The sequence below is a fragment of the Crocuta crocuta genome, unplaced genomic scaffold, assembly GCF_008692635.1.
Source record: "Crocuta crocuta isolate KB4526 unplaced genomic scaffold, BGI_CrCroc_1.0 scaffold369, whole genome shotgun sequence".
In the NCBI taxonomy this organism is placed as follows: domain Eukaryota; kingdom Metazoa; phylum Chordata; class Mammalia; order Carnivora; family Hyaenidae; genus Crocuta; species Crocuta crocuta.
Window position 1 is genome coordinate 719,751 of NW_027529441.1, and position 24,992 is coordinate 744,742.

General features: G+C 43.6%; 1 protein-coding gene across 1 annotated transcript in view; it reads left to right on the forward strand.

The window, feature by feature from the left end:
- TIAM1 (TIAM Rac1 associated GEF 1) overlaps window positions 1–24,992 on the forward strand; it is a 210,243-nt gene that overhangs the window by 117,994 nt on the left and 67,257 nt on the right. Inside the window, exons 8-12 of the mRNA XM_077760193.1 lie at window positions 2,308–2,454; window positions 4,863–4,937; window positions 7,711–7,881; window positions 14,751–14,855; window positions 22,086–22,167. Coding sequence (XP_077616319.1) covers window positions 2,308–2,454; window positions 4,863–4,937; window positions 7,711–7,881; window positions 14,751–14,855; window positions 22,086–22,167 — 580 coding nt within the window. The remainder of the gene's footprint in view (window positions 1–2,307; window positions 2,455–4,862; window positions 4,938–7,710; window positions 7,882–14,750; window positions 14,856–22,085; window positions 22,168–24,992) is intronic.

The window sequence follows — 24,992 nt, forward strand, 5'->3', positions numbered from 1 at the left end:
GGGGGAGATGCATAATAAATGAGTAAGCAATGAAATAGACAGGGTAGGTACAGGTATTGCTGTGTGCGATGAAGGAAGCAAACAAGGTAATAATACATATATCCATATAAACGGGGGATACAACAGCCATATATTTACATATGGCTGCCTGTACGTACGTATCTATGTATCTACAGATAGATTTATCGATTTATAAGTAGATATACAAATATGAGGCCAAATAGGCATTTTTTTTTCTCTCGGACTTTTAACTTTCACACCACTTATGTAGTGGTTCCTAGCCTCATTTTGTGATAATAAGCCTAACTGATAACTGAAATAGTCATGTGAGCGTGTATGTATGTCAGCACAGGATAAGTTCTTCCTTTTGCAGCTTTTGTTTACCTTTGACTCAGAAAGTGATGAAAACAGGGAAGAGAAAATGTGTATCTATTTGAAGTAAACATGTGTCTTTTGGTCTTTGATTTTGTCCCCCTCATCCCCTTGAGCACAATCGGAGACTGGCCCTCTTTCTCTGTTGTGGTCTTAGACGCTGCAGTTTTATGTGCCCCGAGCTAGGGGAATACAAGACCTCTTCCTCGTCTTCCTGTGTTCATTTGGGACCAAAACCTTCCCCCTCTAACACCTTTGCAGGGCAGCTGTTCTGATTCCTGTTGTTAGTGTCTTTGCCAGTCTACTCATGGCGCGTCCGGGGTATTTACCCTGTCAGTGCTGAAAACCCAGAGAGGCGTGCCTTCTCACCAATGTACTGACAGCCGGGGGGGCCCTCATGTTTACCCCACGGGGTTTCATCCCCTACACGGCTGCCAGTTGGCAGCCATAGCATTGGGAGTCGCCCGTGTGGGAATCTGTGACAAGTAGGTTCTAAGACTCATCTCCAGCAACAAAGGACGGGTGGGGAGGTTTCATTTCAAGTCTGACTCGCTGTACCTCCTGGCACTCCCTTATTTGAAAGGCGAGCCTGTGGGTGGCCTATTGAGATTTCCTGGCAGAAGCTCCCTTGCGTTCCTGGGATTTTGCTTATAACCTATGGATACATCGCAAGCATGAATGTCCTGGGAAGGACTTTGCAGGGTCCTCACAGAGACTCCGTGTCTGCTTGAGCCCTTGGTACAGAAGTAGATTTAAACTTGGGGTGTTCCTCTCTGAAATATTTGTCTGGGTGGCCGGCATCTTGCAAATATCTCAATAGAGTGTAGCTTCCGCTCCCCATGCCCCCCCCTTTTGTTAAAACAAAACAGAACTTTTATTCCCCTTTCATCTAAACATAGGACATATAAGTCTAGTAAGGTCACCATTTTCATGGACTCAGGTCTCTTCCGTCATCTTGTTCTAAAAGCCGTGAAAACGGTTCTATCTGACCATCCTAGACTAGTTAGCCCATGGCCCTTTCTTCATCAGGAAGAAGGTAAGTAAAGGATAATGGAGATCCCTCCCTTCTCTTGAGGATGATTCCTAGAGATTACAAATAGACCTTCCGCTTAGCTCCCATTGAGCAGAATGTAGTCAACAAGCCCATGTCCTGCTACAACGGAAAATAAGTCAATGTTGGGTAGCCATGTGCCCAGCTACATGTGGGGTTTCTCTGACTGAGGTAGAGGGAGAATGACATTAGGGGACAGCCATCACTTCCCTAAGAAGGAAGTTCTGTCATTCTGAGAAAACTAAATAGAAGAATTGGTAGACTTCGATTTCACATAGAATCACAGGAACCAAGAGATATTGTTTTCACTGTTGTTGCTGACACTCAGACACCATTTTTCTAGAATGTAGAACAGCTCTAGAGCCTTGAGGGAGAATCTCAAGATAGTACGGTTAGTTCAGCTTGCTGCCAGAGTTCAATCCTGTGACCAGAAGGGCATAGAATTCTCAGAAACATTACCTACACATCCTGTGGTTATTTTATATATTACTATTTTCTTGATGGTTTCAGACAGCAGTTGAGTTTGCCAACCTTTCAATTATATTTTGACTCCATGAAGGCCTCTCAAAGTCCCAATACATAAGGGTCATAGATGAAATGCTTTGGCAGTGGGATCAGTGTCCCCTGAAGTCCCAATATATACGAGTCAGAGATTAAATGTTTTGGCAATGGGCTGGCATGATGGAGGTATGGTGTTTTGTTTTTTAAATTTTTATGAGTTTGAAGATCTAACTGGCTTTATTAAGTAATTCATGAATGGACAGCATCCCCTCTAGCAAGTAGAGGGAACGCTCTCAGGGGGTGTGACTTAGTAGGGACCTTGAGGAAGAGGTGAGTGGTCCTGACACATCTCTCTTGTTGATGCCTTTCCTCGCCGACCTCAGGTGGCAGCCCGCACCGGTGAGACCGGAGTGAGACGTCATACTCAGGCCATGTCCAGATCCGCAAGCAAGCGAAGAAGCAGGTTTTCTTCTCTTTGGGGTCTGGATACTACCTCCAAAAAGAAGCAGGGACGCCCCAGCATCAATCAGGTAGGTGCCAGGGTTGGCGAAAGAGCAAGCACAGATAGCTTCCATGGCCACCTCACCTTGGGATGCATGTGTGTGTGTGGTGTACATGCGTGTGCATGTGCAGTGTGTACTCCTTTATTGATACTGGGTGGTATTTTGAATCAGCTCGCTGACACAAAGAAGCTGGTTGTACAAGACGCTTTTAATAGATAATGTATACTCATGACTTTGAACTCTGCTATTAGTCTATCACCAAGCTCCAGTCTCCCACCTGCATCCTTTGCAAACCCTGGTTAATTATAGACCGACTGAAAGTGCACAATTCATCCTGAGCCTTGAGAAAAAAAGTGGGGCTTGTTGAAGAAGCCAAGTGGGCACCTGAGCACAGGGGGTATTTTAAGCTGCTTCTGGCTCTGGATCAAAGGCGGCCTCCAGGGAGGTCAGATTGTTTCTTTGCCCTTAACTTTTTGGGGTTGACATGAAATGGGGAGCTCCTCTGCCTTCCAGGATGAGAAATCGGGAGTCCACTGCTATGATGCTTTTCTACCCAGATGCTGGATCTCGAAGGGGAACTTGGTACCTCGTGAATGCCACCACTAAGAGGGGTACTGGGCTGGGCCCCTGATAGCAATATGCTGTGGCCTGTCCTTTTTATCCCTTTTAGCTACGACCGGCATCCTGCTAGACTCACTCCTAGGAACTTCTCTCCATTGTCATTGTCGTCCTTCTTTGGCTCTGTGAAGCAAGTGGCTCTGAGATTCTTTGTTCAGATATTAGGGACTGAAGGAACATGGGTATTGGTCTTTTCAGGAGAAGGAGAATGTTGGATACATGGGTTATGGTGGCCGGAACATGAAGCACTGAGCATTTTGGAGGTCATGTGTAGGATTGCCAATTTGACCTGTTCGCTCTGTGCCCTTATGCAAAATGAGAAGCCAATCAACTGATTGGATAAAAAGATCCCTCATTGTTTGTTCTGACAATTCCAGCCATTAGTTTATATAAGAACGGAAGTTTAGAAGAGACATGCATCCTGAAAACTATGTCCTATGTTCTTAACTGACCACCGCACTCACTGTTTAGACATGGGTTATCTGTATCCTTGGAGAAATTCGCAGGAGACCAGATGAGCGGATGATACATGAGCCTCAGACTGAGCATTCATGCACTTTGGTCTGTGGTCTTCACAGAAGGCAGAGCATCAGGTTCGCTACCAGGTTTCGCTTCTGTGTAAACCTGAAGAAGAAATGGTTTGGAGGAAAGTCACTATTTTCTCAAAACAATCATGCAAGAGACCTGGTGTCTCTGGATTCAGTGTACAGAAGAAGGACACTGGCCACCAGGATTTCTCCCCTCCTTTTGGGAGGCGGTGGTGGTGTTTTGTGTGAATCCTCCTATCATGACAGATGACCCAGACCACCTGCTAAAATACATGCCGGGACTCCACAGTTGGGATCTGGCTTTGAACTTCTTTTCTCTCCGGAGCCTTGGCTCACATGGCGTACTTTACCAGTGCCAGGTTGTGTCCTGGTCCATCGCTGCTGAACGAGATGACTCAAGTTAAATAAGGACCGAGAGAAAGTTTTAACATCTTTCAAAAATTAAAGGACGATGCCGTGTCCTCGAAACAATTCTTGTTCCTCCCTCTAAAGTAAGGGTGTATAAAAACTTCCTGCTGAGCGATAAGCATACCAACAGAAATTTACTTGTTCATTCAGAACTCTGACATGGAAAAAACGGTGTGTTTCTATCTATCTCATTGGCATCGTGAGAAAGGCTTTTTCTTAATCATGTGTATTATCCTGACAGCTCCTGGTTGGTTGAGAGCCAGAATATAAAAATTTCTCTTGTCTGCATGTTTAGATTTTGACTCCGTAACAAAATTCATTTAATTTCAAAGAACAGACAAATTTCTGTTTTGTTTTGTTGTTGTTGTTGTTGTTGTTGTTGTTGCTTTTTAAATTAAGAAAACCTCTTCTGTGTGGTTGTGGAAAGCACTATACATGTGTGTTCTCAGGTTCTGCTCAGCAGAGTAGATATTTATCAACAACTAGTTTACTTTTTATAATCATGTATATGAAGGAATTGTAGAAATTCTTCAATGTGAGCAAATATAGTCCATTGCTTTTGCAAGCTTATTTTCTTTAAATCAAAATGAATTATCCAGATCTAGAACCCAACTTTTTCTTTTTTTTTTTTTTTTTTGAGTTTGTCAAACTAATGGGAAGTGATCCAGATAGAGGACCGTGTTTTTCCTGGTCTGCTACCATGAATTACGTTCCCTACGTTACTTTTGGAGCTGATACAGGAGGATCTGGAAGCTTCTGTAATGTTTTCTAAGAGCCACGTTCATTTTCCATCCCCCTTCCCATGCTTCATTTGCCCTCTTGCCCACAGGTCTTTTTAAGATGATCCTTTTATATATGCAGGTGTTCGGCGAGGGAAGTGATGGTGTAAAGAAATCTTTAGAGGGAATATTCGATGACACTGCTCCAGATGGCAAGGTAAAAATAAACCCATTCCTTTGCTAAAAGTACCGCGAATGTGTCAACATTACACGATTCATTGGTTTCTTGGGATCCTAAAATTAAGTGGACTCTCCTAACTACTAACATGATCAAACCTTTAAAGTTATGTAACAGGTCAGTAAAAGATGGAAAAGCATTTTATCCTTAAACCTTGGTCACAATAAGAACATTCTCCTGGCGACACAACATTTTCAATACTTAGCATTTGGGTGTGTAATTTTCCACCCGGAATATAAGAGGAAATTTGGGTTCTAGGGAGCTGAATTTTCATGTCGTTGCCAATTGCTTTTATCTACAGCTTCCATTCCCAAGAGGTGAGTTCTTACTGCCCTCCCCCTCTGCCCACACATGCTGTTTTGTTCCCATTAATTTCAAAGAACTGGTGTGATGGTATATTCTTTGGGAAGAAAATGCATTTGCCTCCTGAAGACAAGTATTCAATTAAAGATTCACAGACTTGTTACAACCTTGTGTTTGGATTTAAAAGGGGTTGTCAAACTGCGCTGATTGAAAGCCCATGAAGAATATTGATTTTTTTTCTCCCTCTGGGCCACTTTTTTCAGCCTCTAATTTAAATGGACATCCTGAGTTTTAAAGCCCCTAATAGTGATACCAGTAACCTCTTTGTTCTGGGAGTTCTGATGTTGATGACGTGACCTTGGAATGATCCCCTGGTTCTTGGACTCAGAATCAGTATGACAGGGAGTTCAGCTCTCGGTTGCCATGCAGCCAAGCGGTGGCGGTCCCCGGTAGCACAGCCCCACGTTCTAGATGGAGCCGAACCTTTGAAACAGAGTGCTGTGCGGAGTTCCGGCCTTGGGAAGGGAGGAGGGGAGAAGAGTGGCCAGAGGCAGGCCTTTTCTCACTTTTGTGCTTGAACTACTCCTGGATTATGTCACTGTAGATCCAGAGGCCTTGGAAATACCCGTCAGGGGCCCTTTCTCGAAAAGCTGTGTCTCTGATGGAAACTGACGAAATTAAATCACTGTACCTACACTCAATACAAGCACAGTTTTTGATGTGAATGAAGCCATTTCTGAAGTTAGCTTAACTCATCATGCATACTGTTGTTAGTTCCCTTTTCATGCTGGGATAGCCTGCCCAGGCACACAGATCCTGGGATCTGCAAATGCTTTTCCTTTAGATTTCTGTGCCCCTTTTGTTTCTCCATTTCCCTGCGATACTTCTTTATTCCACTTCTTGGCTGGAATGCCTTGATCTGTCTCAAACAGCAGTTTAGGTGCAAAACTTGAGTTGATCCAGTGCTAAGGGGCACTTATTTAATATGACGCATGGGGACAGTAGGAAGATGCCAATTATAGTTAATGGCATTTAGTCAAATTGATTGCTTTTGCTTTTTGACAATTCTTTCCTTGGGGTTCAATTTATCCGCACAAGTGACATCATTCAAAACCAGAGCTGAAATTGTCCTCTCAGTTGAATTTAGTTGAGTAGCCTCTAGAAAAATATTTCCCCCATTCTCGGATTCATTCTTTTTTTGAATGGAAGTTGTGACGTTACCACCTATCAGCCTTCATTTGAAAATTTGTTTCTTGGGATTTACAAATACCAGCCTTGTTTTTGGTAACCTATAGGTTTGTGGTTCGTGATCAGTGGCCTGGTTATAAACCAATAACCAAGTCTTGTCTTAGCACACCTTGCCCATCGATATTGTTTTTATATTGCTGAAACCCAACGTCATTCTTTTTTTTAAAGTTTATTTATTTTGAGAGAGGAGCGGAAGGGTGGGGAAAGAGAGAAAGAGAGAATCACAAGCAGCCTCCACATTGTCAGTGCCGAGCCTGACGTGGGGCTCAACCCCATGAACCATGAGATCATGACCATGAGATCATGTGCTGAAACAAGAGTTGGACACTTAACCGATGGAGCCACCCAGGCACTCCTAACATCATTCTTCATTTGCCCATTTCAAAGAGATTGGGTCCCCATTTCATTGTACTGTGGAATGTTTTAGCTTAGCTTGCTTTAGATTATGCCAGCTGCTGAATGAGTACATCTTTTCCCATCCTAACAAACATGGTGCTACTTCCTGACCCTCAGGCCGAGTGGTGGAACAGGATGGAGTGTAGCAATCCTATTCCCATCCAGCAATAGGATGGAGTGTACATACACAGTACACAGTGTATGCTGTGTAGCATACAGCTTATGCTTTGAGATTCTCTGAACCTTGTCTGGGAAACAGAGCTGTCTCCCTCCCAGGGCTGTGCTGGAGGTCAAGTGCAAGCACAGAAACGATGCTCCCTGTAAATGTGTCGTGCTAGAAGGTCATCTTTAACAATTTCCTTGAGGCCTCGTTGTTGCCTTTGAAACACATAACTTACATGGTAAACCTTCTTGCTGTAGGAATTCCCTGCTCTAAATTTAAGGTGGATTTTGGAGGAAAATGCTAGCAGGAAAGCTGAGCTGAATGGGTGATCCATTTTTTTCCTTCCAAATTTCTCTGCCTCACCCCCCACCCCCCCACCCCACAGACACAGGGCCCACCTGTGGATGCCATGGACTGGGTGAAAGGTCTGCCTCACCTCTGAGAAATCTCCGCTCCCCCCATTAAACCTCCTTTGTCAGTAGTTTCTCTCCCTCTCTGAATATCCCCCTCTGTCCCTGACCAGTGCTACCTCTTCTGCTCTGGGCCATTTTCCTAGAAATAGTGACTCCCATGTACAGTCTGGGGATCTAGGATAGCAAAGCCTGATGACCACTGCCCCGCTAACTTTCTTTCTTCTTGTAGAGGGAGAAAGAAATGGTCTTGCCCAGCGTTCACCAGCACAGTCCCGATTGTGACATTTGGGTCCACGAGTATTTCACGCCATCGTGGTTCTGTCTGCCAAATAATCAGCCGGCCCTGACGGTCGTCCGGCCCGGGGACACTGCACGGGACACCCTGGAGCTGATCTGCAAGGTATGAACAGGTTCAGGGTTGTTTCCCTTGGGAGGAGCAGAGCGAGCTGCAGGAACTTGGGGAGCACATGTGGGGATCAGAGGCATGTGAGGGAGGAAGGCTCTTCCGACGGTACCTCCATTCTCTCTCAGAGCAGCTTTGATTTCCTTTGCGACCATATGCATACTAAGCGGAAGTGGATTCTTCTGCTTTGAGAGGAGAGGGATTCTTTTTTAAGTCACTTCTTTCAATGTGCATATTTCATAGATTTGAAATAAGTGAACCACGTGCTCATTGCAAAAATTTTAGGAAATTTGGGTAAAGAACAAAGAAAATGAAGGCCACCCTACAAGGTCTAGAAGTATTGCTGTAAACATTCTGGCATTTGCCTTTCCCTTCTGTTTTCTACACACACACACACACACACACACACACACACACACTTAAAAAATTTTTTTTTGTTTATTTATTTTTGAGAGAGAAATAGAGTGTGAGCAGGGGAGGAGCAGAGAGAGAGGGAGACACAGATTCCGAAGCTGTCTCCAGGCTCTGAGCTGTCATCACGGAGCCCAACGCGGGGCTCGAACTCACAAACCGTGAGATTATGACCTGAGCCGAAGTCAGACACTCAACTGACTGAGCCATCCAGACATAACCGCCCCCCCCCACCACATATTTAATGGCATCACATTATGTGTACTATCGGTAACCTGCTTTTTGACAGTAACTGACACCACAACCATATGGCTAGGGAAAAACTGAAATAAATATGTTTGACCTCTGTGATGGGAAATTCCCTTCCTTGTAAACACAGAATTAGCTTCTTTTTGTGTGTGTCTATGTGACAAATGGCTGAGCTCACTTTTTCTGCTGTCACTTTTAAGCTTCAGAAAGTTCCAAATCTTTTTCAAGGTCAACGTGGTTTTATTTTTCACCCACCCTGAAGGGCAGCAGATGAATTCCCTGGAGTAAGGGAGGGAAAAGAGAAAGAAAAGAGCTTTTCTCGTGTGCTTGTTTTCACTTTTACAAAAGTATTAGCACTAACAGTTTTATTTAGGAGCCCTATCAAGTCTGAGGAAGAACAGATGCTTGCCCATTGTAGAGATGGAGAAGGTGAGGCTCAGAGAGTCTCAGCTCCTGTCCCAGTGCTCACATCACACGCAGAGGAGGGACTGAACCCACATCTACCTGATTGCTCTGAGCCTGTATCCTCTCCTGCACCTGGGTGCTAATCAGGAAGGATGGCCCATGAGGGTCAGAAGAATCTAGAATATATTCTTTAGAGAGTGTGATGGCTTTCCCCTGGGCCACTAAAGGACAAGTGGGAACCTGGCTGTCATAATTTTGTCTTAGAAGAAGTTAGGTGGATACAGTGACATTTTTAGGGTCTCCTCACTCCACACAATGGTTTATAAATACTGCATCTATCTCACCACTGGGACACCTCAACACTGTCATCCCCAAATCAGCAATTTCTGAAGTTTTTAAGAAAACAGATCACTGGGGCCTTTGTCGAGGAAAAAAATACGGCTCTTTATGTGAGTGGGAGAAATGACACAGTCTGGCTCAAATAAGCCTTATGTGGAAGAAATGTAGAAGGGCCATTTGTTTCAGGACAAAGCTAAAATCCGCCCCCACATAGGTGTTAAAAATAAATGATACTCTGTTGCATGCTTCGAATCCTTCATGTACGTGAATTCCAGCCTTTTGAAGATAATGGTATTTCTGTTCCCATATTTCATTTTAATTACTTAACAAAATTAGTCTATGGAGGATTTCTGCATTCTTTTATTTATAGATTAGCACGATTCTTTAGAGGCCCATTAATATTCCGCACAGCTGTGGGAGTCCTTCTCCGAACTGCAGCCGAAGGTGTCAAAACTAGGACTCTGGTGGGTTGTTTTTTTTTTTTTTATAAAGCCAAACTCTGGAGGTCTTTCCAAGGGGTAGCATTGCTTTTAGCACCTCCTGTATACATTGGCCTCAGACGCAATTAGGGGTCAGAGGGCATGTCATAGTTTTCCAGTGACCATTGATTGGTGGAAAATTGAACGACGAGTGGGGAAAATAGTGATGGGCCCACTTTTAGGTACTTTTCAAGCTTTTATTTTGCTAGAAACTAAGAGAATGACGAATAGTATTGTCAAGGCAATTAGAGACCCTCTTTGGGCCGCAAGTTGAACCTGTCCCTGCATAAAGTGTTTATATCTGTCATGGGAAAGGTTTTTGATGGCATCGAGGGCAGAAATCCCTTCCTCTAACAGCAGAAGGTCATTCCGCCCAATTTTCTAGGATCCTTGACTCTTTTCCCCCAAACGTGGAAATAAAGATGAAAATAATGTGGTGTGGAACAAGCTAAGTGTCGCGAGTTTAAAAATGGAAAACTTCTGTGTGCGCTTGAAGAAACTGATGGCCTCTGGAAGAGCACCCATGTAGGATAAATTATATAGTGTGCTGAGAGCCAGGTGCCTTCCAAAGTTGGCTCCTTCTTTGGAAAACGCTTTATTGTAATTAGTGGAGCCAATTTTATTCTTAAGAGGGAAAGAGATAATGGGGTAACAGTGCCACATGTTATTAATGATCTAATTAATGGTGAGTGGTTTTTTTTTTTCCCCCTCTTTGGAGGAGGAGGGACTGAAAAAAAAAGGTGATTGTCACAATGTCTGTCCTTTATTTCTTTATTGTCATTCTCAACGTCGGTGATGGATGCTTTTTCTAATATTTAATAATCAATCTCTTTCTTCTTCTGTCTCTTGCATTCAGCTCATTCTTTTTCCTATTCTATCTGATCCACATCATTTCACATCAGTTTGTCATCTGCCATCCGAGCACCAGTCGAGTTCTGGTATAGTAAATGTTTCAAGATCTACATTTCATGTACAGTTCATGTTATGGATGTTACGAAAATGCTTGTTGCTAAATATAGCAGGTAACCACGTTGGCCTGTGGGTTTTCAATATATTCTGATCATTGCAGTCACTGAAATAATTGCAAAAAATTCATTCATTCATACTCACGGATACAATTCATGTGTGACCTTCCACTCAGTTTTATTTCATGCCATCACTGTGTTGGCCTATGACTTTGATTATTCTAAAAACCATTGGCATTAAAAAAAAATAAAGGTCACCTTGAAGAGGAAGATCAATCTTTGGAAATTTTGCAATAGCGCTTATGTGTGTGGGTGTGGGTGTGGCTGTGTATGTTTGCATGGATTTCTGTATGTGATAACTTCCTACTTTTATGTTTCCCCAAGAAGTTTGACTGAATTGGAAGAGAAAACCCTGATGGATTAAAAGATCATGTTATTACCTGTTGTAATTGGCTCAACCTATTTACTGACAAAAAGTACATTGTGTTTGCTATTTCATCCTTTGAAGAGGATGCAATTAAAAAAAATATGCCAACTAAACTAATAATTGTTCTGTGGCATTTTTATCTTCTGGTATAACTTGTGGCTACATTCCTCAAAATGAATCAAATGCTCTCTAAGTCACGTAAGTAAATGCACATTGGAAAACAAGTTGGTACCACTAACTGTCTCTTGAATTAGGACACTTTCTCTTGAATGTTTTACAAGTCTATATAGCAGGCCCAATATTTGGACTTGCTGGGTTAAAATATTCATTAATATTTGGAATTCTTTTTGCGCAAAGATGTATTGCGAACATGGTATTTGCTCAACCTGCAGATATTTGGGGAGCATAAACTTCCTCTTGAGAGTTCTGATGATCTGATTTAATTCATTAGGATTAATTAATTCATTAGGAGTTGGCCTTGATGTTAGGGCAGCCAAGACTAGTGAGGGCTTATAATTGAGAAACATTTACCAAAATGATAGATTCTCTTGTATATTACTCATTTTTAGGGTAACTATTTACTGACCTATCTAAAGTCTCCTTGGTTATAAGTAAGACCATTAAAACTTCTGTCTGTTTCATGTGCCATTTTTAATTTTTTAAATTATCAAGACATTATTGTAACTTAAAGAAGTTTGGCAAAGATGGTGATGGAGGGGAAGGTGGCAAGAATCAGCCTCATCTCCATTGTTATATTTACCATTCGTTTGTTGTCTTTGCTGTGTCACTCTAAGTGAGGCACTTAGACAATGGTCATCTGTCACTCCCTGTACATCTGTATAAATGTTTCAGCACAATAGCATTTAAGGTGTGATGAGAGTCTCTGCACTCTTCACCAGGACCATCTTAAGATCTGTGGTGCCTGACAGGGAGCTGTCTGTCTCTCACACCGAGGGCTTAGGATCCAGAAGCTTCTTTGGTGAGGTTGTACTTGGGTCTGACTTCCAGAAGACTGCTTAAGTGTCAGCCTTATTGAGAGTGTCCACAAAGTGTTTATTAATGATGACAGTAAGGTTGCCAAATGGATTTGTTCCTGTTAACCAAGACCCCGTGAAGTTTCATCGCTCTTTCCCTCCCACCTCAGTGAGAAACAGATGGCAACCAAAAGTTTTTTCTTCTATTTAAAGATTTTGGTGAGGACCTAGGTAGGTGGAAGGCATTTGCAGTTTCTATCTCTGGAGGGAAACTTTTCCTGTCATCTTACCCCAAATATTATTATTTCATTTGTTTGTCTCCGCAGCTCTCCCACAAGCAACAGGTAGCAACACTGTAAAACTTCTCTGTTTTGGGGCATCTGGGTTGCTCAGTCATTTAAGCATCTGACTCTTGATTTCAGCTCAGGTCATGATCTCAGAGTTATGAGAGTGGGCCCTTTGGCAGCCTCTACACTCAGTTTGGAGCCTGCTTAAGATTTTCTATCCCTCTCTCTGTCTTTCTGTTTCTCTCTCCCCCCACCCCCCACCCTTCCCCATGCACGTTCTCACTCTCAAAACAAAACCAAAAACAAACAGACAAAAAACAACAAAAACTTCCCTGTTATACGCTTCTTGGGATTACCCATAATCCCTCTTATTACTTTAGACACCGACCGTGTGGGTCTGTCAGACCCTGAGCATTTGATCTCTAACAAACACAGTGACAGCCTGAAAGGCAGGTACGCAGCAGTGTGTGGGCTCAGCGAGATCTTTGGTCACACGGCGGGGCTTCAGACTGTCACTTTACTTAGGAAAGGATGCAGGATAGAAAACTTCTTTATCATTCTGCAGGGCATTCAGAATGAACTCCTTTCCACTTTCCCGAAATGGGCTTTTGTAATAATGCAGGATGCCTGTGTTGCATGTAGATTTACTTAAGAAGCAAAGCCACTGCCACCCCACCTTCATCTTCTGCCTCCTTCTTCGCCACCGCCACACGCATGGTTGAAGACTGCATTTATGTTTTATTAATTCTCCAACTGCAGTGTTTCCCATAGTGCCTGGTACCCTTAAGGTTTTGTTAGATGGGACTCAGTGACTACTATTGGAATGACTGTCTGGATGTTCTTAGTTTGGCCTTTAAAAATTTGGCGGGGGGGGAGGTCAGGGTAGGTAGAAAGAGGAAAAAAACCAGTGAAAGATTAATTTTCATTTATATTGAAATAATTCTCACCAGGAGAGCTTTTGGTGTGAAGAGATTTAATATTTATGAAAAATTTCAAACTCCTGTAAGAGCAGAGAATAATGTAATAAACCGCATATCTATCACCAGGGTTCTATAATTACCAAATTATTCATCATCCATTTCCTAACCGCCCCCCCATACCCTGTGCTCTGGATTATTTTGGAAGCAGATTTTAAACACCGTGTCTTTATCTACTAGTCCTTTAGGGTGAATCTCTAAAAGAGAAGAATACTTTAAAAAGTGCCCTCATTTTTTTTTTAATGTTTTTATTTATTTCTGAGAGAGAGAGAGAGAGAGACAGCGTGAGCAGGAGAGGGTCAGAGAGAGAGGGAGACACAGAATCTGAAGCAGGCCCCAGGCTCTGAGATAGCTGTCAGCACAGAGCTTGACACAGGGCTCGAACCCACGAAGCGTGAGATCGTGACCTGAGCCAAAGTCAGACACTTCACCAACTGAGCCACCCAGGCGCCCTATAAAATGTGCCTTCATTTAAACAGTTTCTAACAATACACTTTCGAGCTGCCACGAAACTTTCAAAGAGCATTTTCTTACTTTCTTCTCTGCGTCTTCATGAAGGTGTATTGACGATTACTTAATAACGGCCCCGTTGCTGCTATGGCTTTTACCGCAACGTTAAATCGAGGGTTCCTCTCTAGAGGGGCACAATCAAGTTGACCCATTCTGAACCCAAGGAGAAGGCCTGGAAATTGCAGTCCTTAACTATTTTAGAATTGTTTTCTTTGGGCAAGTCCTTCAGTGTGTTTCCAAAGCTGGACACATGCCGGTCTGCAGTGCCCCGGAGGGAGTCTCACTTGGGGTGTATATAAATACGACTGAATCCCAGTGCCTCGTGTTCACACTGACTCGCCTGCAAATGAACTGTTAACAACTGTCCCAATGTCCCCGTGTGGTTAGGAAAACAGCGTTGCCAGGGCACAGCCTTTCTCTATCGCTGTGAATACTTCCTCACCATTTCTGTCACTTTTTCTTTCGTCGCCTCTGTATGTTTGGAATTATGTTGAAGGGCCCCTCTGATCTGATGGGGTTTTGTTGCAAAACCAGTGGGAAAGAGGGTAATGACTCAGATAAGCAGAACTGAAGATGTGACTCGGTTATTTCCACTGAATCATAATCTGTCTGTGGAATGTTACTCATCTGTTCGATGAAAATTCTTTTACAGTTTGAGTGTTAGAGGTAAACCTCCTAACTAAGAGGTGTATAAACCATACACCCGCCCCAGTAACGAATCTCTATGATTCTCGGGGGCGGGACCCGGGGGGGGGGGGGACCGTGATAAGATGTCAGTGGTGTGCTAATTATTCCTGTTTACCCTTGAACATTTCCTTTCCTTTTTCCTTTCTTTTGTCCCAGGCCCATCAGCTGGATCATTCAGCTCATTATCTGCGTCTGAAATTTCTCATAGAAAACAAAATGCAACACTACATTCCAAAGCCCGAGGAGGACATTTACGAGCTGGTAATGTTTATGACCGTTGCCCAAGTACATTCTGCAGGGGATTATTTTTAAATTATACGTGTGCTTGTACTAATTGTGGTTGGCGAAGTAGAACGAATTCCAAAACGAATGAGCCTCATTCAGAGCTCGGAAGTTTATGAAGATGGCCTTGCTTATCACAATGTGCCTGCAGAGTAGAAACGAGGCGTTTGCGGCCCTACCACCCTGCACACACCCGATCTCATCGGATCTCGGAAGCTAAGCAGGGTCGGGCCCGGTTAGTACTCGGATGGGAGTAGAAACGAGGCTGTGCGAGCCTGAGAACTTGAAATCCAGAGCTGACCCTCAGATAGAATTTTAGTTATTATTCCTAGGTTTCCTGACTCAGAGGTCAGCTGGCTATTGTCAGGAAAAGAAGCACTAACTCCAGTTTTGAGCGACTTCTATCTGTGGATTGAAACCGATGGGTCGAATCCTGTCGGGTGGAAATGCTGCTATGTGATTATATGTCCCGGTCTTTTGTGATCTTACGTATACAGGCGTCAGGGGACGTTTATGTATGTTTGGGTTTCGTTATGAGACTTGGGTTCTAAACTAGAGCTGGGTTTTATATTGGCCCCGTTCCTTACTGATTTTGTGGTATTGGCAAAAGATAAGGTGCTGATACAGTTGGACCTTGAACAGGGTGGGGGTTGGGGGTGTTAACCGCCTGCCTAGTCAAAAATCCGAGTCCGGCTTCTGACTCCCCCAACACTTAACTACTAATAGCCTACTGTCAACAGGAAGTTCACTGACAACAGTAACAGTCAGTGAACACACGGTGAGCATGTTCCATGCATTGTGTACTGCACTCTAACAGTCAGGTAAACTGGAGAGAAGAAAATGTTATTAAGAAAGTCCTAAGGAAGAGAAAACACACTTGCAGTAACTGTAAAAAAAATATATATATATATATCGGAAAAGTGGACCCATGCAGCTCAAACCGTGTCGCTCAAGGGCCAACTGGGCTTAATTTCTAGGATTTTGTGAAGATGAGAGATAATAGTGCACATCATAGATGCTCAGTAAATGGTTGTCATGGTAATAACACAGTGACAGTCTCTTCTTTGTTAGCCGAGTTGTATAGTTTTCAGTTCCAGGAAAGAGACATTCTGGGAGCAAGGCGCCTCTATCTTGGAATTTGTGCTTCTCTCTCTGCACTTAGTCATTCCTCTGGGGGCCACCGAGCTGCTTGCCACGGATATGTGAAAGATAACAGGATGACTTCAGACGTGGTTGCACCACAGAAAGCAGAACGGAAAACTTGAACCTGCACAGTCTCTTTCTGAAAAGAAGAAGTGTGATTTAAAATTTAGTAGGGAATTTTGTTTCCAATTAACTCTTTTTTGAGTTTTTATTTATTGGTTGCAGTAAAGCTCACCAATATTTGTTTTTTAATGTTTATTATTTTTGAGAGAGACAGAAAGACAGAGAGCAAGCAGGGGAGGGGCAGAGAGAGAGGCAGACACAGAATCCAAAGCAGTTTTCAGGCTCTGAGCTGTCAGCACAGAGCCCGATGCAGGGCTTGAACTCACAGACCACGAGATCATGACTTTGAGTGTCAGTTGCTTAACGAAATGAGCCACCCAGACGCCCCTAATGCTCACCAGTTTTTAAGCACACAATTCAGTAAGGTTTAACCATACCATTGTGTTCCCACCACTGCAGTCCTACCTTTGAATATTTCCATCATCCTAAAATATTCCCTAGTGCCCCTTAAGTGTTTCTAATGAAATAGGAGGGGGAGAGCGTTTGCTGTGCTTTTCCATGCAATGCAATCCATGGAAGAAGATCAAAATGATGAGTCTGTTATCAACCATTGCCTGAACAATCAAGCATTAACAGGAGAGGGAACTTTTAAAGAGGGTAGCTGAGGGGCGCCTGGGTGGCTTAGTCGGTTAAGCGTCCGACTTTCGCTCGGGTCATGATCTCGCGGTTCGTGGGTTCGAGCCCCGCGTCGGGCTCTGTGCTGACTGCCAGCTCAGAGCCTGGAGCCTGTTTCAGAGTCTGTCACTCCCTCTCTCTCTGACCCTCCCCTGTTCACACTGTCTCTCTCACTCTCCTAGAAATAAAAAAAAAAAAAAATAAAAAAAAATAAAGAGGGTAGCTGATTTATTTTTCTTTTTTCCTCTGGCATGGGGCAGAGTCCTGACTTTGTTCTCTCTGAGCAGAGGAAAGAAACCCCTTTTCCTTACTTAAAAAAGGAAAGTGCGAGGCTGATTAGACTGGGATAGCTATTTGACCGTCTGTATGTGTGCATCTTGGTGGTTAAGTCTTTCATACGTTGCAGCTAACCGACTTCCACGGCCCGCCTATTTCACACATAGCATGGGTTTGAGACCCACCTTTTGAAATTATATTGACTCGCTTATTATTTTTGAGTCTTGGCCATTGTGTGGCTCATCACATGTAGGAGACCAAGGTTCTCCAAGCTTAGTCTGTTTGTATCTACAATTGCCGGGTGGGTGTTCTTCTTATAACTTTTTTTTTTTTTTTAAAGATTCTAAAATGCAAAGGGAGCCTGGCATTCTTTCCTGCTCTTTACAAAAGGTCTCCAGCTCAGAGATCCCTGAGAAAGCAAATGCCATAGGCTCGTTCATGTGGCGATGAGTACTGCTTACTTACATCTCTGTTTTTAGCAAGGTTGCTAACTTTTTTGTTCTTAAGATACCTCGGGCAACTTGGCAAAGCCTCTCACTCTCTTCCCAGGTTAATGTTGTCAGTTGCATGAAATAAAGCCCATAGCATTACCTGTGACATCATTATGTCGCAGTAGTTCTCCAAAATATTTTAAAAATTATAGATAGTATGTGTGCTTGTTTATTGGCTCATTAAATAATAAGGCCTAGCAGGAGGTCCGATAGCTACTACTGTTTTGAAGTAGTGGCAGCAACTAGAATGTGATTGGGAAATAACCATGATTTTTGCTTGTGACAAGGTCACAGCCACTGCTGGTACTGCTGTATTCGTTGCTTTCATTTGTTTATGATTGAAGGAAACGCTAAGTTTCAGTTACAGGTTAGTGAATATAAAGATGGCAATTTTTTTTTTCAGCATCAAAGTTCCCAGACCCCTTGAAATCTACCCAGGGGTCCCTGGCTTCCAATCCCCCATATAGGCCATTACACTCGTTCTAATGTCATTCCAGTGTGTGTGTGTGTGTGTGTGTGTGTGTGTGTGTGTGTGTGCTTGTGTGCGTGTGCGTGTGTGAACACATAGAGTTCTTTGAGGTTTTTTGAGAGGTTGCAGATTTGAGGTTATTGACCCTTATTGAATAAGCATCAGATCCCACATGGGTGCTTGGTTTCCATAGCTCACCTCCATCTTACTTTTGACAGACTAGGGAAACTCACACATGTATGGAGCTGTTTCCTTGTGAGTAACTCCTTCACAGATGGCTGTCCCGATATGTTTTATCCTCTGATACTGTTTTACCATTTTAGTAGTAAAGTCTGTAGTTATTAGGAAGAGTGTGCACTAGATTTGAAAGCTCTGAGAGGTCTAGTATGTATCTCTGGTGAGTTAGAGGAGTGACCATTCATGGGTTGCAAATGACCATGACTAGTCAGTCATCTCCTTATCTGCTCTGCTGGTTATGTTTTAATAGAAGTGGTACCTGTTTGGCCACTTTTTTTGTATTTGGTTAATTGTTAGGCCCAGTCGATGGAGTGATAATTGAATAGGGAGGCACTGGCGTTTCAAAACCCATATTCAATGTGTTTTGCTTAAAGTGACAGATGGGAATAAAGAGTTTGCAGAAATGCTGAGTAATTGATTTATTTACTCATCCAGCAAATATTTGTTTAGCGTTTGTGTATGCCTGGCACCACGGCACACATTCTAGGCACTGGGATACACAATAAAAAATGCCTACTCCTAGGGGCACCTGGCTGGCTCAGCCCATAGAGCATGCGAGGCTTCATCTCAGGGTCGTGAGTTCAAGCCCCACATTGGGTGTAAGCCTACTTAAAAAAAAAAAAAAAAAAAAAAAAAAAAAAAAAATCTCTACGCCTTGTGGAACCCCCATTCAAGGTTGTGGAGACATATAAAAATATGTACATTTTTTGCATAACGACATGTAACTGTGCAGTATCTCAGAGGATGTGAAGGGCTTGGAAAGAAAAGGTTAGGTCAAGTGAAGAGAGAAACAGGGCACCCAGAAGCAGAGGGTGCTGCCCCTTTAGCTGTGCTTGGGTTGATGTTTGAACAGAGCGAGATGAGAGAGTGAGTCGTAGAGGTATTTTGGAGGAAGGTGTTCTAGGTTCAGGGAACAAAGCTGGGTGAGGCCCTGGCGGGGGCCACATGAGGAGGATGGAGGTTGTTTTCTTATGTGTGAGGAGGGTCATGGCTGGAGAGGGTCATGGCTGGAGAGGGGGTAGGGATACAGGGGAGGAGGGAGGAGGGGAGCAGAATGGGCCTTGTAGGGCGTACATGAGAGGGGAAACCCCAGGGGAAGAAGGACATTAGTTGACTTCTGTTTTAGTGGACTCACTGTGGCTGTGTCCGTAGGACACGTGCCACACAGCCAGTGGGTCACAGGATATAAGAGGAGGAGCAGAGAGCAAGCAGCAGGCTAGGGATTTGTAGTTGGGGCAGCGGGCGATGCTGGCTTGTACCAGGGCACCCAACGGAGATGTGTAAGACATGATCGGGACTTCATGATAACTCGAATGCCTGGTAATCAAGTTTTTTCTTAAATCTGGTCATCTTTTAATCTGGCATTTGAGAAGAGGGAAAGGAACACCTGGGTGGCGAGGTTGGGTAAGCATCAGACTCGATTTCAGTTCAGGTCTTGATCTCAGGGTTCGTGGTTTGAGCCCCACATCGGGCTCTGTGCTGACAGCGCAGAGCCTGCTTGGGATTCTCTCTCCTTCTCTCCCTGTCCCTCCTCTGTGCGCTCGCTCTCCCTCTCGCTCTCTCAAAATAAATAAACATTTTTCTAAAAAAGAAGGAAAACATGTCACATCATTGACTTAATAAAATAAAAGGAACATGTATGGCGTTTTGCTGTTAAAGATGTTTGTATAACAACTACAAAATTTCAGCATTTCTGGTTTTAGATATTGGTTGTAGTTGCATTGAAAATATCTATGTTAAAGTGCATATCCTTCTTGAGATATATGTTTTTATTAGTGCTTTTTCCTAAACACAATTTAGTCTAACCACCCACAGTATGACAACATACTGTGGCCAAGGGGCTTATCAAGATCACACTAAGTTATTGTCTGAGGCTGGGAAAAGGCACAAAGGCTTTCCCACCGATCCAAAGCAAAGTAGGAGGCAATATTATGAAAGAATGGGAAAGATTATTCATAAAGCTATATTCCCACTGGATCTGTGGCAACCATTTGGAACTTTCCTAAGATGATTGAAACAGTGATGTACTGCCACCTAGGGTAAGAGTTTGGCTCTCGAGGAAATTTTTAAAAAGTAAAACTGAGGCTCAGAATCATTTGAAGGAGACACAATTTGTGGCATTTTATTGAACATTCCGTGGTGTCCTAAAATATTGCATAGAACTTTATTATATTGGGTATTTATAACTCTGATAATCACGTTTTCTGAACTAAAGATCAGCTTCACAACCAGTTTCTTCTGGTTGCAGAATTCATTTGTATGAACATTTTTCTGAAGTGTATATTAAAAAACACATGATGCCCCTAATGTATTGCATTTGGTGGAAGTTGCATTAAATTAGGATGTTAGAGGATCTGGGCCACGTGGTCAATGTTCCCAGGACTCTGCTTCCCTTTCTATTCCAGCAGCCCCTTTCCAGGCTCCCAGGGCCTAAGCATGAGGATCACCTCTTCCACCTGTCAGCCGCCCTAAGAAAGTGAAGAGAAAGAAACTACCATCCTTTTCTACTTGCCTGAATTATGTTATTTCTGGATGAATGACTGTGGTCAGAGACATGAGCAAGTTTGAATAACCACCAGGACCTCTCTTTTGTACTAAAGCACAGCCTTCTGCTATTGACCTTGGCACAGATAGTTTTTCATTTTCAAAACTGAGTGACAGTTTTCCAGTTCCATACAAGCTTTGACACATTTATTTGTTCTGGAATTTTTAGCATCATCTTTGGAAATGGCCTTTGTCTTGTTTTCCTAAGAAGGTTTGGTACCTCTCAGCGCCACCTAGAGGTGGTCTACCAGGCATTGCGGTGTAGTGGAGAACTTGACCTTTGGAGACCTGGGTTCAAATCCCTGCTCTGCCCATTCTGGCTTCAAAACCTTTAGGAAGGTGCTTTCTGTCTGGCCTTATTCCCTTGTTTGTTGAATGGAAATGACACTTGGCTCAGAGGAAGTGTGAGGCACGTGGACACCTGGGGAACTTTCATAAGTTATTGTCCATGATGATGATAGGTGTAGACATATGAAAATGAATCAAATTAAATCAAATTAAAATCAAATCGAAAAAAGTTTCTGATATGTGAACTCCATCTTTCTGTTATCTTCCCCCATGCCCCCACCCCTGGCTTTCTTAGGTTTCTAGAGAATTGGTTAATTTTTGTGCTTTAGTTTTCTAGCTAACTTGGTGTAATCCAGTGGCTAAAAGACAATATCCTCCATTTATATAATTTATTGTCTGTTTTAATGCCATTCTTTGTCGGTACCTATTTGTGCTACTTTGAACCTTTAGGGCAAATCCGGTGTGTGAACAGAAATTTCTCCTATTTCTAGGAATCCCTTGTCAAGATCTTTTTTTTTTTTTAATGTTTACTTACTATTTTTGAGAGAGAGAGTAGGGGAGGGAAGGGGGGAGGGAGAACATGAGTTCCAAAGCAGGCTCTGCATTGACAGCAGAGAGCCCGATGTGGAGCTCGAACTCACGAGCCCTGAGATCATGACCCGAGCCGAGGTCAGACACCCAGGCGCCCCCTTGTCAAAATCTTTCTAGCCTCTTTCTGATTTTGGTAATTTCTTTCCTCGGTGCTGGGGATTTTTGGTTACTTTACCATTAGTTTTCAGGTCTGAGAGAAATCTAGAAGGGGAGAAGACATTATTGAGAAACTGGAACGATAGCCAAGTTTGGGAGCGTGTGTTTTAAATTTGTCTTTTGACTCTTACTGGGTTCGGTTCAATAAAAAGGCCGTGATGTGATGAGAATTTTCTTTCAAGTATCAATTGTGAAAAAATAGACTTACAAAATGATGTCTCTTCCTAATAAGTTATTTATAATGAAATCCTAATCAGACTCTTTGTCATTTTTCAGCTGTACAAAGAAATTGAAATTTGTCCAAAAGTCACTCAGAACATCCAGATTGAGAAGTCAGATACTGCCAGTGATAATTATGGTATGTTTATTTTTCTCTGATCTTTGGTGTTTTTCCAGTTAAAGCAATCCCTGTGTAAACATGCACTTATTTACAATTCAGTAAAATGCCTTTGGGGCCTATTTAAAACAGATAGCACATCTGGCTTCTATGTTGTACAGAGCAGCCAAATCAGGGGGGAAGAAAGGGAGATTTGCTGCGGGTGCCATGAAGACTTCGGCCTAAATTTCTTAACTTTAATCATTGGGGTTAAATTTTATAACTTTGATCACTGAGGTTCTACTGTCCCAAATAGGGAATGCAGGTATCAGGAATAGATTGTAGTATGATGTACCCTAGTAATGAAGAAATGATCTTTCCACACCCCTCTCCCTCAATTATACTCATTGTTCTCCCTTCCCCCACAAACAGTGTTAAAAGAACTTATTTTGGTGTTGTGCTGGGGGTCCCCAAGACCACCCCTGGATTTACTGATTCAGTAAGAGGACGTCTAGGACTCAGCAGATTGTCTTAGTTCCGGCTCTGAGTTATTACGGAGAAGCTGTAATAGCAGCATCAAGGGGCGCCTGGGTGGCTCAGTCGGTTAAGCATCCAACTTCAATTCAGGTCATGATCTCACGGTTCATGGGTTCGAGCCCCACATCGAGCTCTGTGCTAACAGCTAGCTCAGAGCCTGGAGCCTGCTTCTGATTCTGTGTTTCCCTCTCTCTCTGACCCTCCCCTGCTCACGCTGTCTCTCTCTCTCTCTCTCAGAAATAAATAAAACATTTAAAAAAATTAGCATCAATAAAGGGAAAAGGCACACGGGGTGAGGTCGGAGGAAAGCGGGTGCAAGCTTCCAAGAGCCGTTGTCCAGCCACACGGGACGCCCTTGTTTCCCGCAGCAACAAGACGGGACAGTGCACGTGAGATGTTGTCTGTCGAGCAGGGAGACTTGTTGGCGACCCTGTGCCCGGTCACGTAGACACAATCTGCCCAGCATGTACCAAAGTTTCATCCTCCCAGCAGGGGAAGGCTGGTGTTCGCCAGCTCCCGTATTGTTGGCACAAATTTTAGCCCCCGTGAGTCTCGTCTGGGTGTTGGGAACCCACCCAAAATCCAAGTTCCCAGATGGCCAGCCGGGGCCAACCCTTACAGGCAGGACTTTGAAAGAATAGCAGTCAGGTTTGCTACGTTCACGCTCTTCCCACAGTTGTCTGCATTCTGGTGTAGCTGAATATATCATCCCTTCCATATGTCCCTGACTACTTAACATTACACTGTGTGATTTGAATAGCAATGGAGTTGGGGCTTGAGGAAACCATGTGGGGAATCCATGCAGTGAAATTAGTCAGGAGTGGCGAGGCTGGCCGAGGTGGCTCAGATCCGTGAAATTCAGTGCTTCCGGAATTCACCATGCATCCTTTGCGGCTTGGCTGGGACTCTGCGTTACCCTCATTCCAGGACACAGGCCCGCAGCCGCTGCCACCCGGAGAGTGTCCGTCTCTTGGGGGAGGGGAGGAGAGAAGGCAGTAACCAGAAAGCCTGATGCAGACACACGGAGCCTACCGTCCATGCTCATTTACAGTTTCTCTCTGAATTAAGTTATTCAGCTTCTTACCGTCTGAACATCTTCAGATCTTTACTGAGCAGCAGGATAGCAGATTCCTTCCGCAGTCGCTCCCACAGGCAGCCGCTCCTCATCTCCGAATGTTCCTTAGGGCTTTTGGCCTAATGAAGAGAACCTCATTTTGGACCCTGATTACTTGCATTACACCTTCACGCTGTTTACTTGACTTTAAAACTAAAGACGTCATACACCCAGAGGGGGTTTCTTGATGGTAAAGGATAAATGTCTGTGGAAGGCTTGTTAGGCATCAGAAGCGTGACCTTGGTAATTAAAGCAGTGATTGGTAGCAGGGCTGTAACTAAGTGGGTTCTCCGAAGTAAGATGCACCGGGCCGGTTTTTCTCTTCTCTTTGACAGGGCTGAATTGAAAGGTCTTGGAATGGACTGTAAAACTGACTGGTACTTGGACTTGGAAACTGGGCATCAAGCCGCTATACTTTTGGGGTGCTGGGTGGCTCAGTTGGTTAAGCGTCCAACTTCAGCTCAGGTCATGATCTGGTTCGCGGGTTTGAGCCCCGCATCAGGCTCCGTGCTGACAGCTCAGAGCCTGGAGCCAGCTGTGGTTCTGTGTGTCTCTGTCTGCCCCTCCCTTGCTCATGCTCTGTCTCTCTCTGTCTCAAAAATAAATAACACATTTTTCAAAAACTCTAAAAACAAAGCAAAACCGCCATACGTTTTGTTTTTTTTTACGTATCAGGTGCTCACGGAACCCATTTAAATTTCCACACTGAAGGTATTTTAGCGCCTCTGGCATCAACCTAGAAAGTATTGTCAACAGCGCTTCTCAGATGTAAAGAAGCAGGGTGTTTTGTTTTAACATCCAGTCTGTTGGGCACCACCAAGGCTTTGGTAAACTCTGCAAGCTCATGCTCGGGGGGTGTGGCATTGCCTAAGGGCTGGGCTCTCAGTGCTTCATCTCAATTTCTGTCTATGTTATTGTCAGCCGCCAACAGTGCTGATTCCTGGACTTCACTTCCCAGAGCCTGCTTTGAGTGGCTACTAGCCTCAGCGAAGCCATTTATTCTGAGTGTCTGGTTCATGCTGGCAGAAGGTATCCCTGCAATGTAGTGATGGAGAAGTTAGAGCCCCCCAGTTCTAAGGGACCTGGTTGCTTCTGACCTCAGAACTATCCAGGATCCTTTTTAAAAAATTTTTTTATTTATTTCTGGGAGAGACAGAGCATAAATGGGGGAGGGACAGAGAGCAAGGGAGACACAGAACCCAAAGCAGGCTCCAGG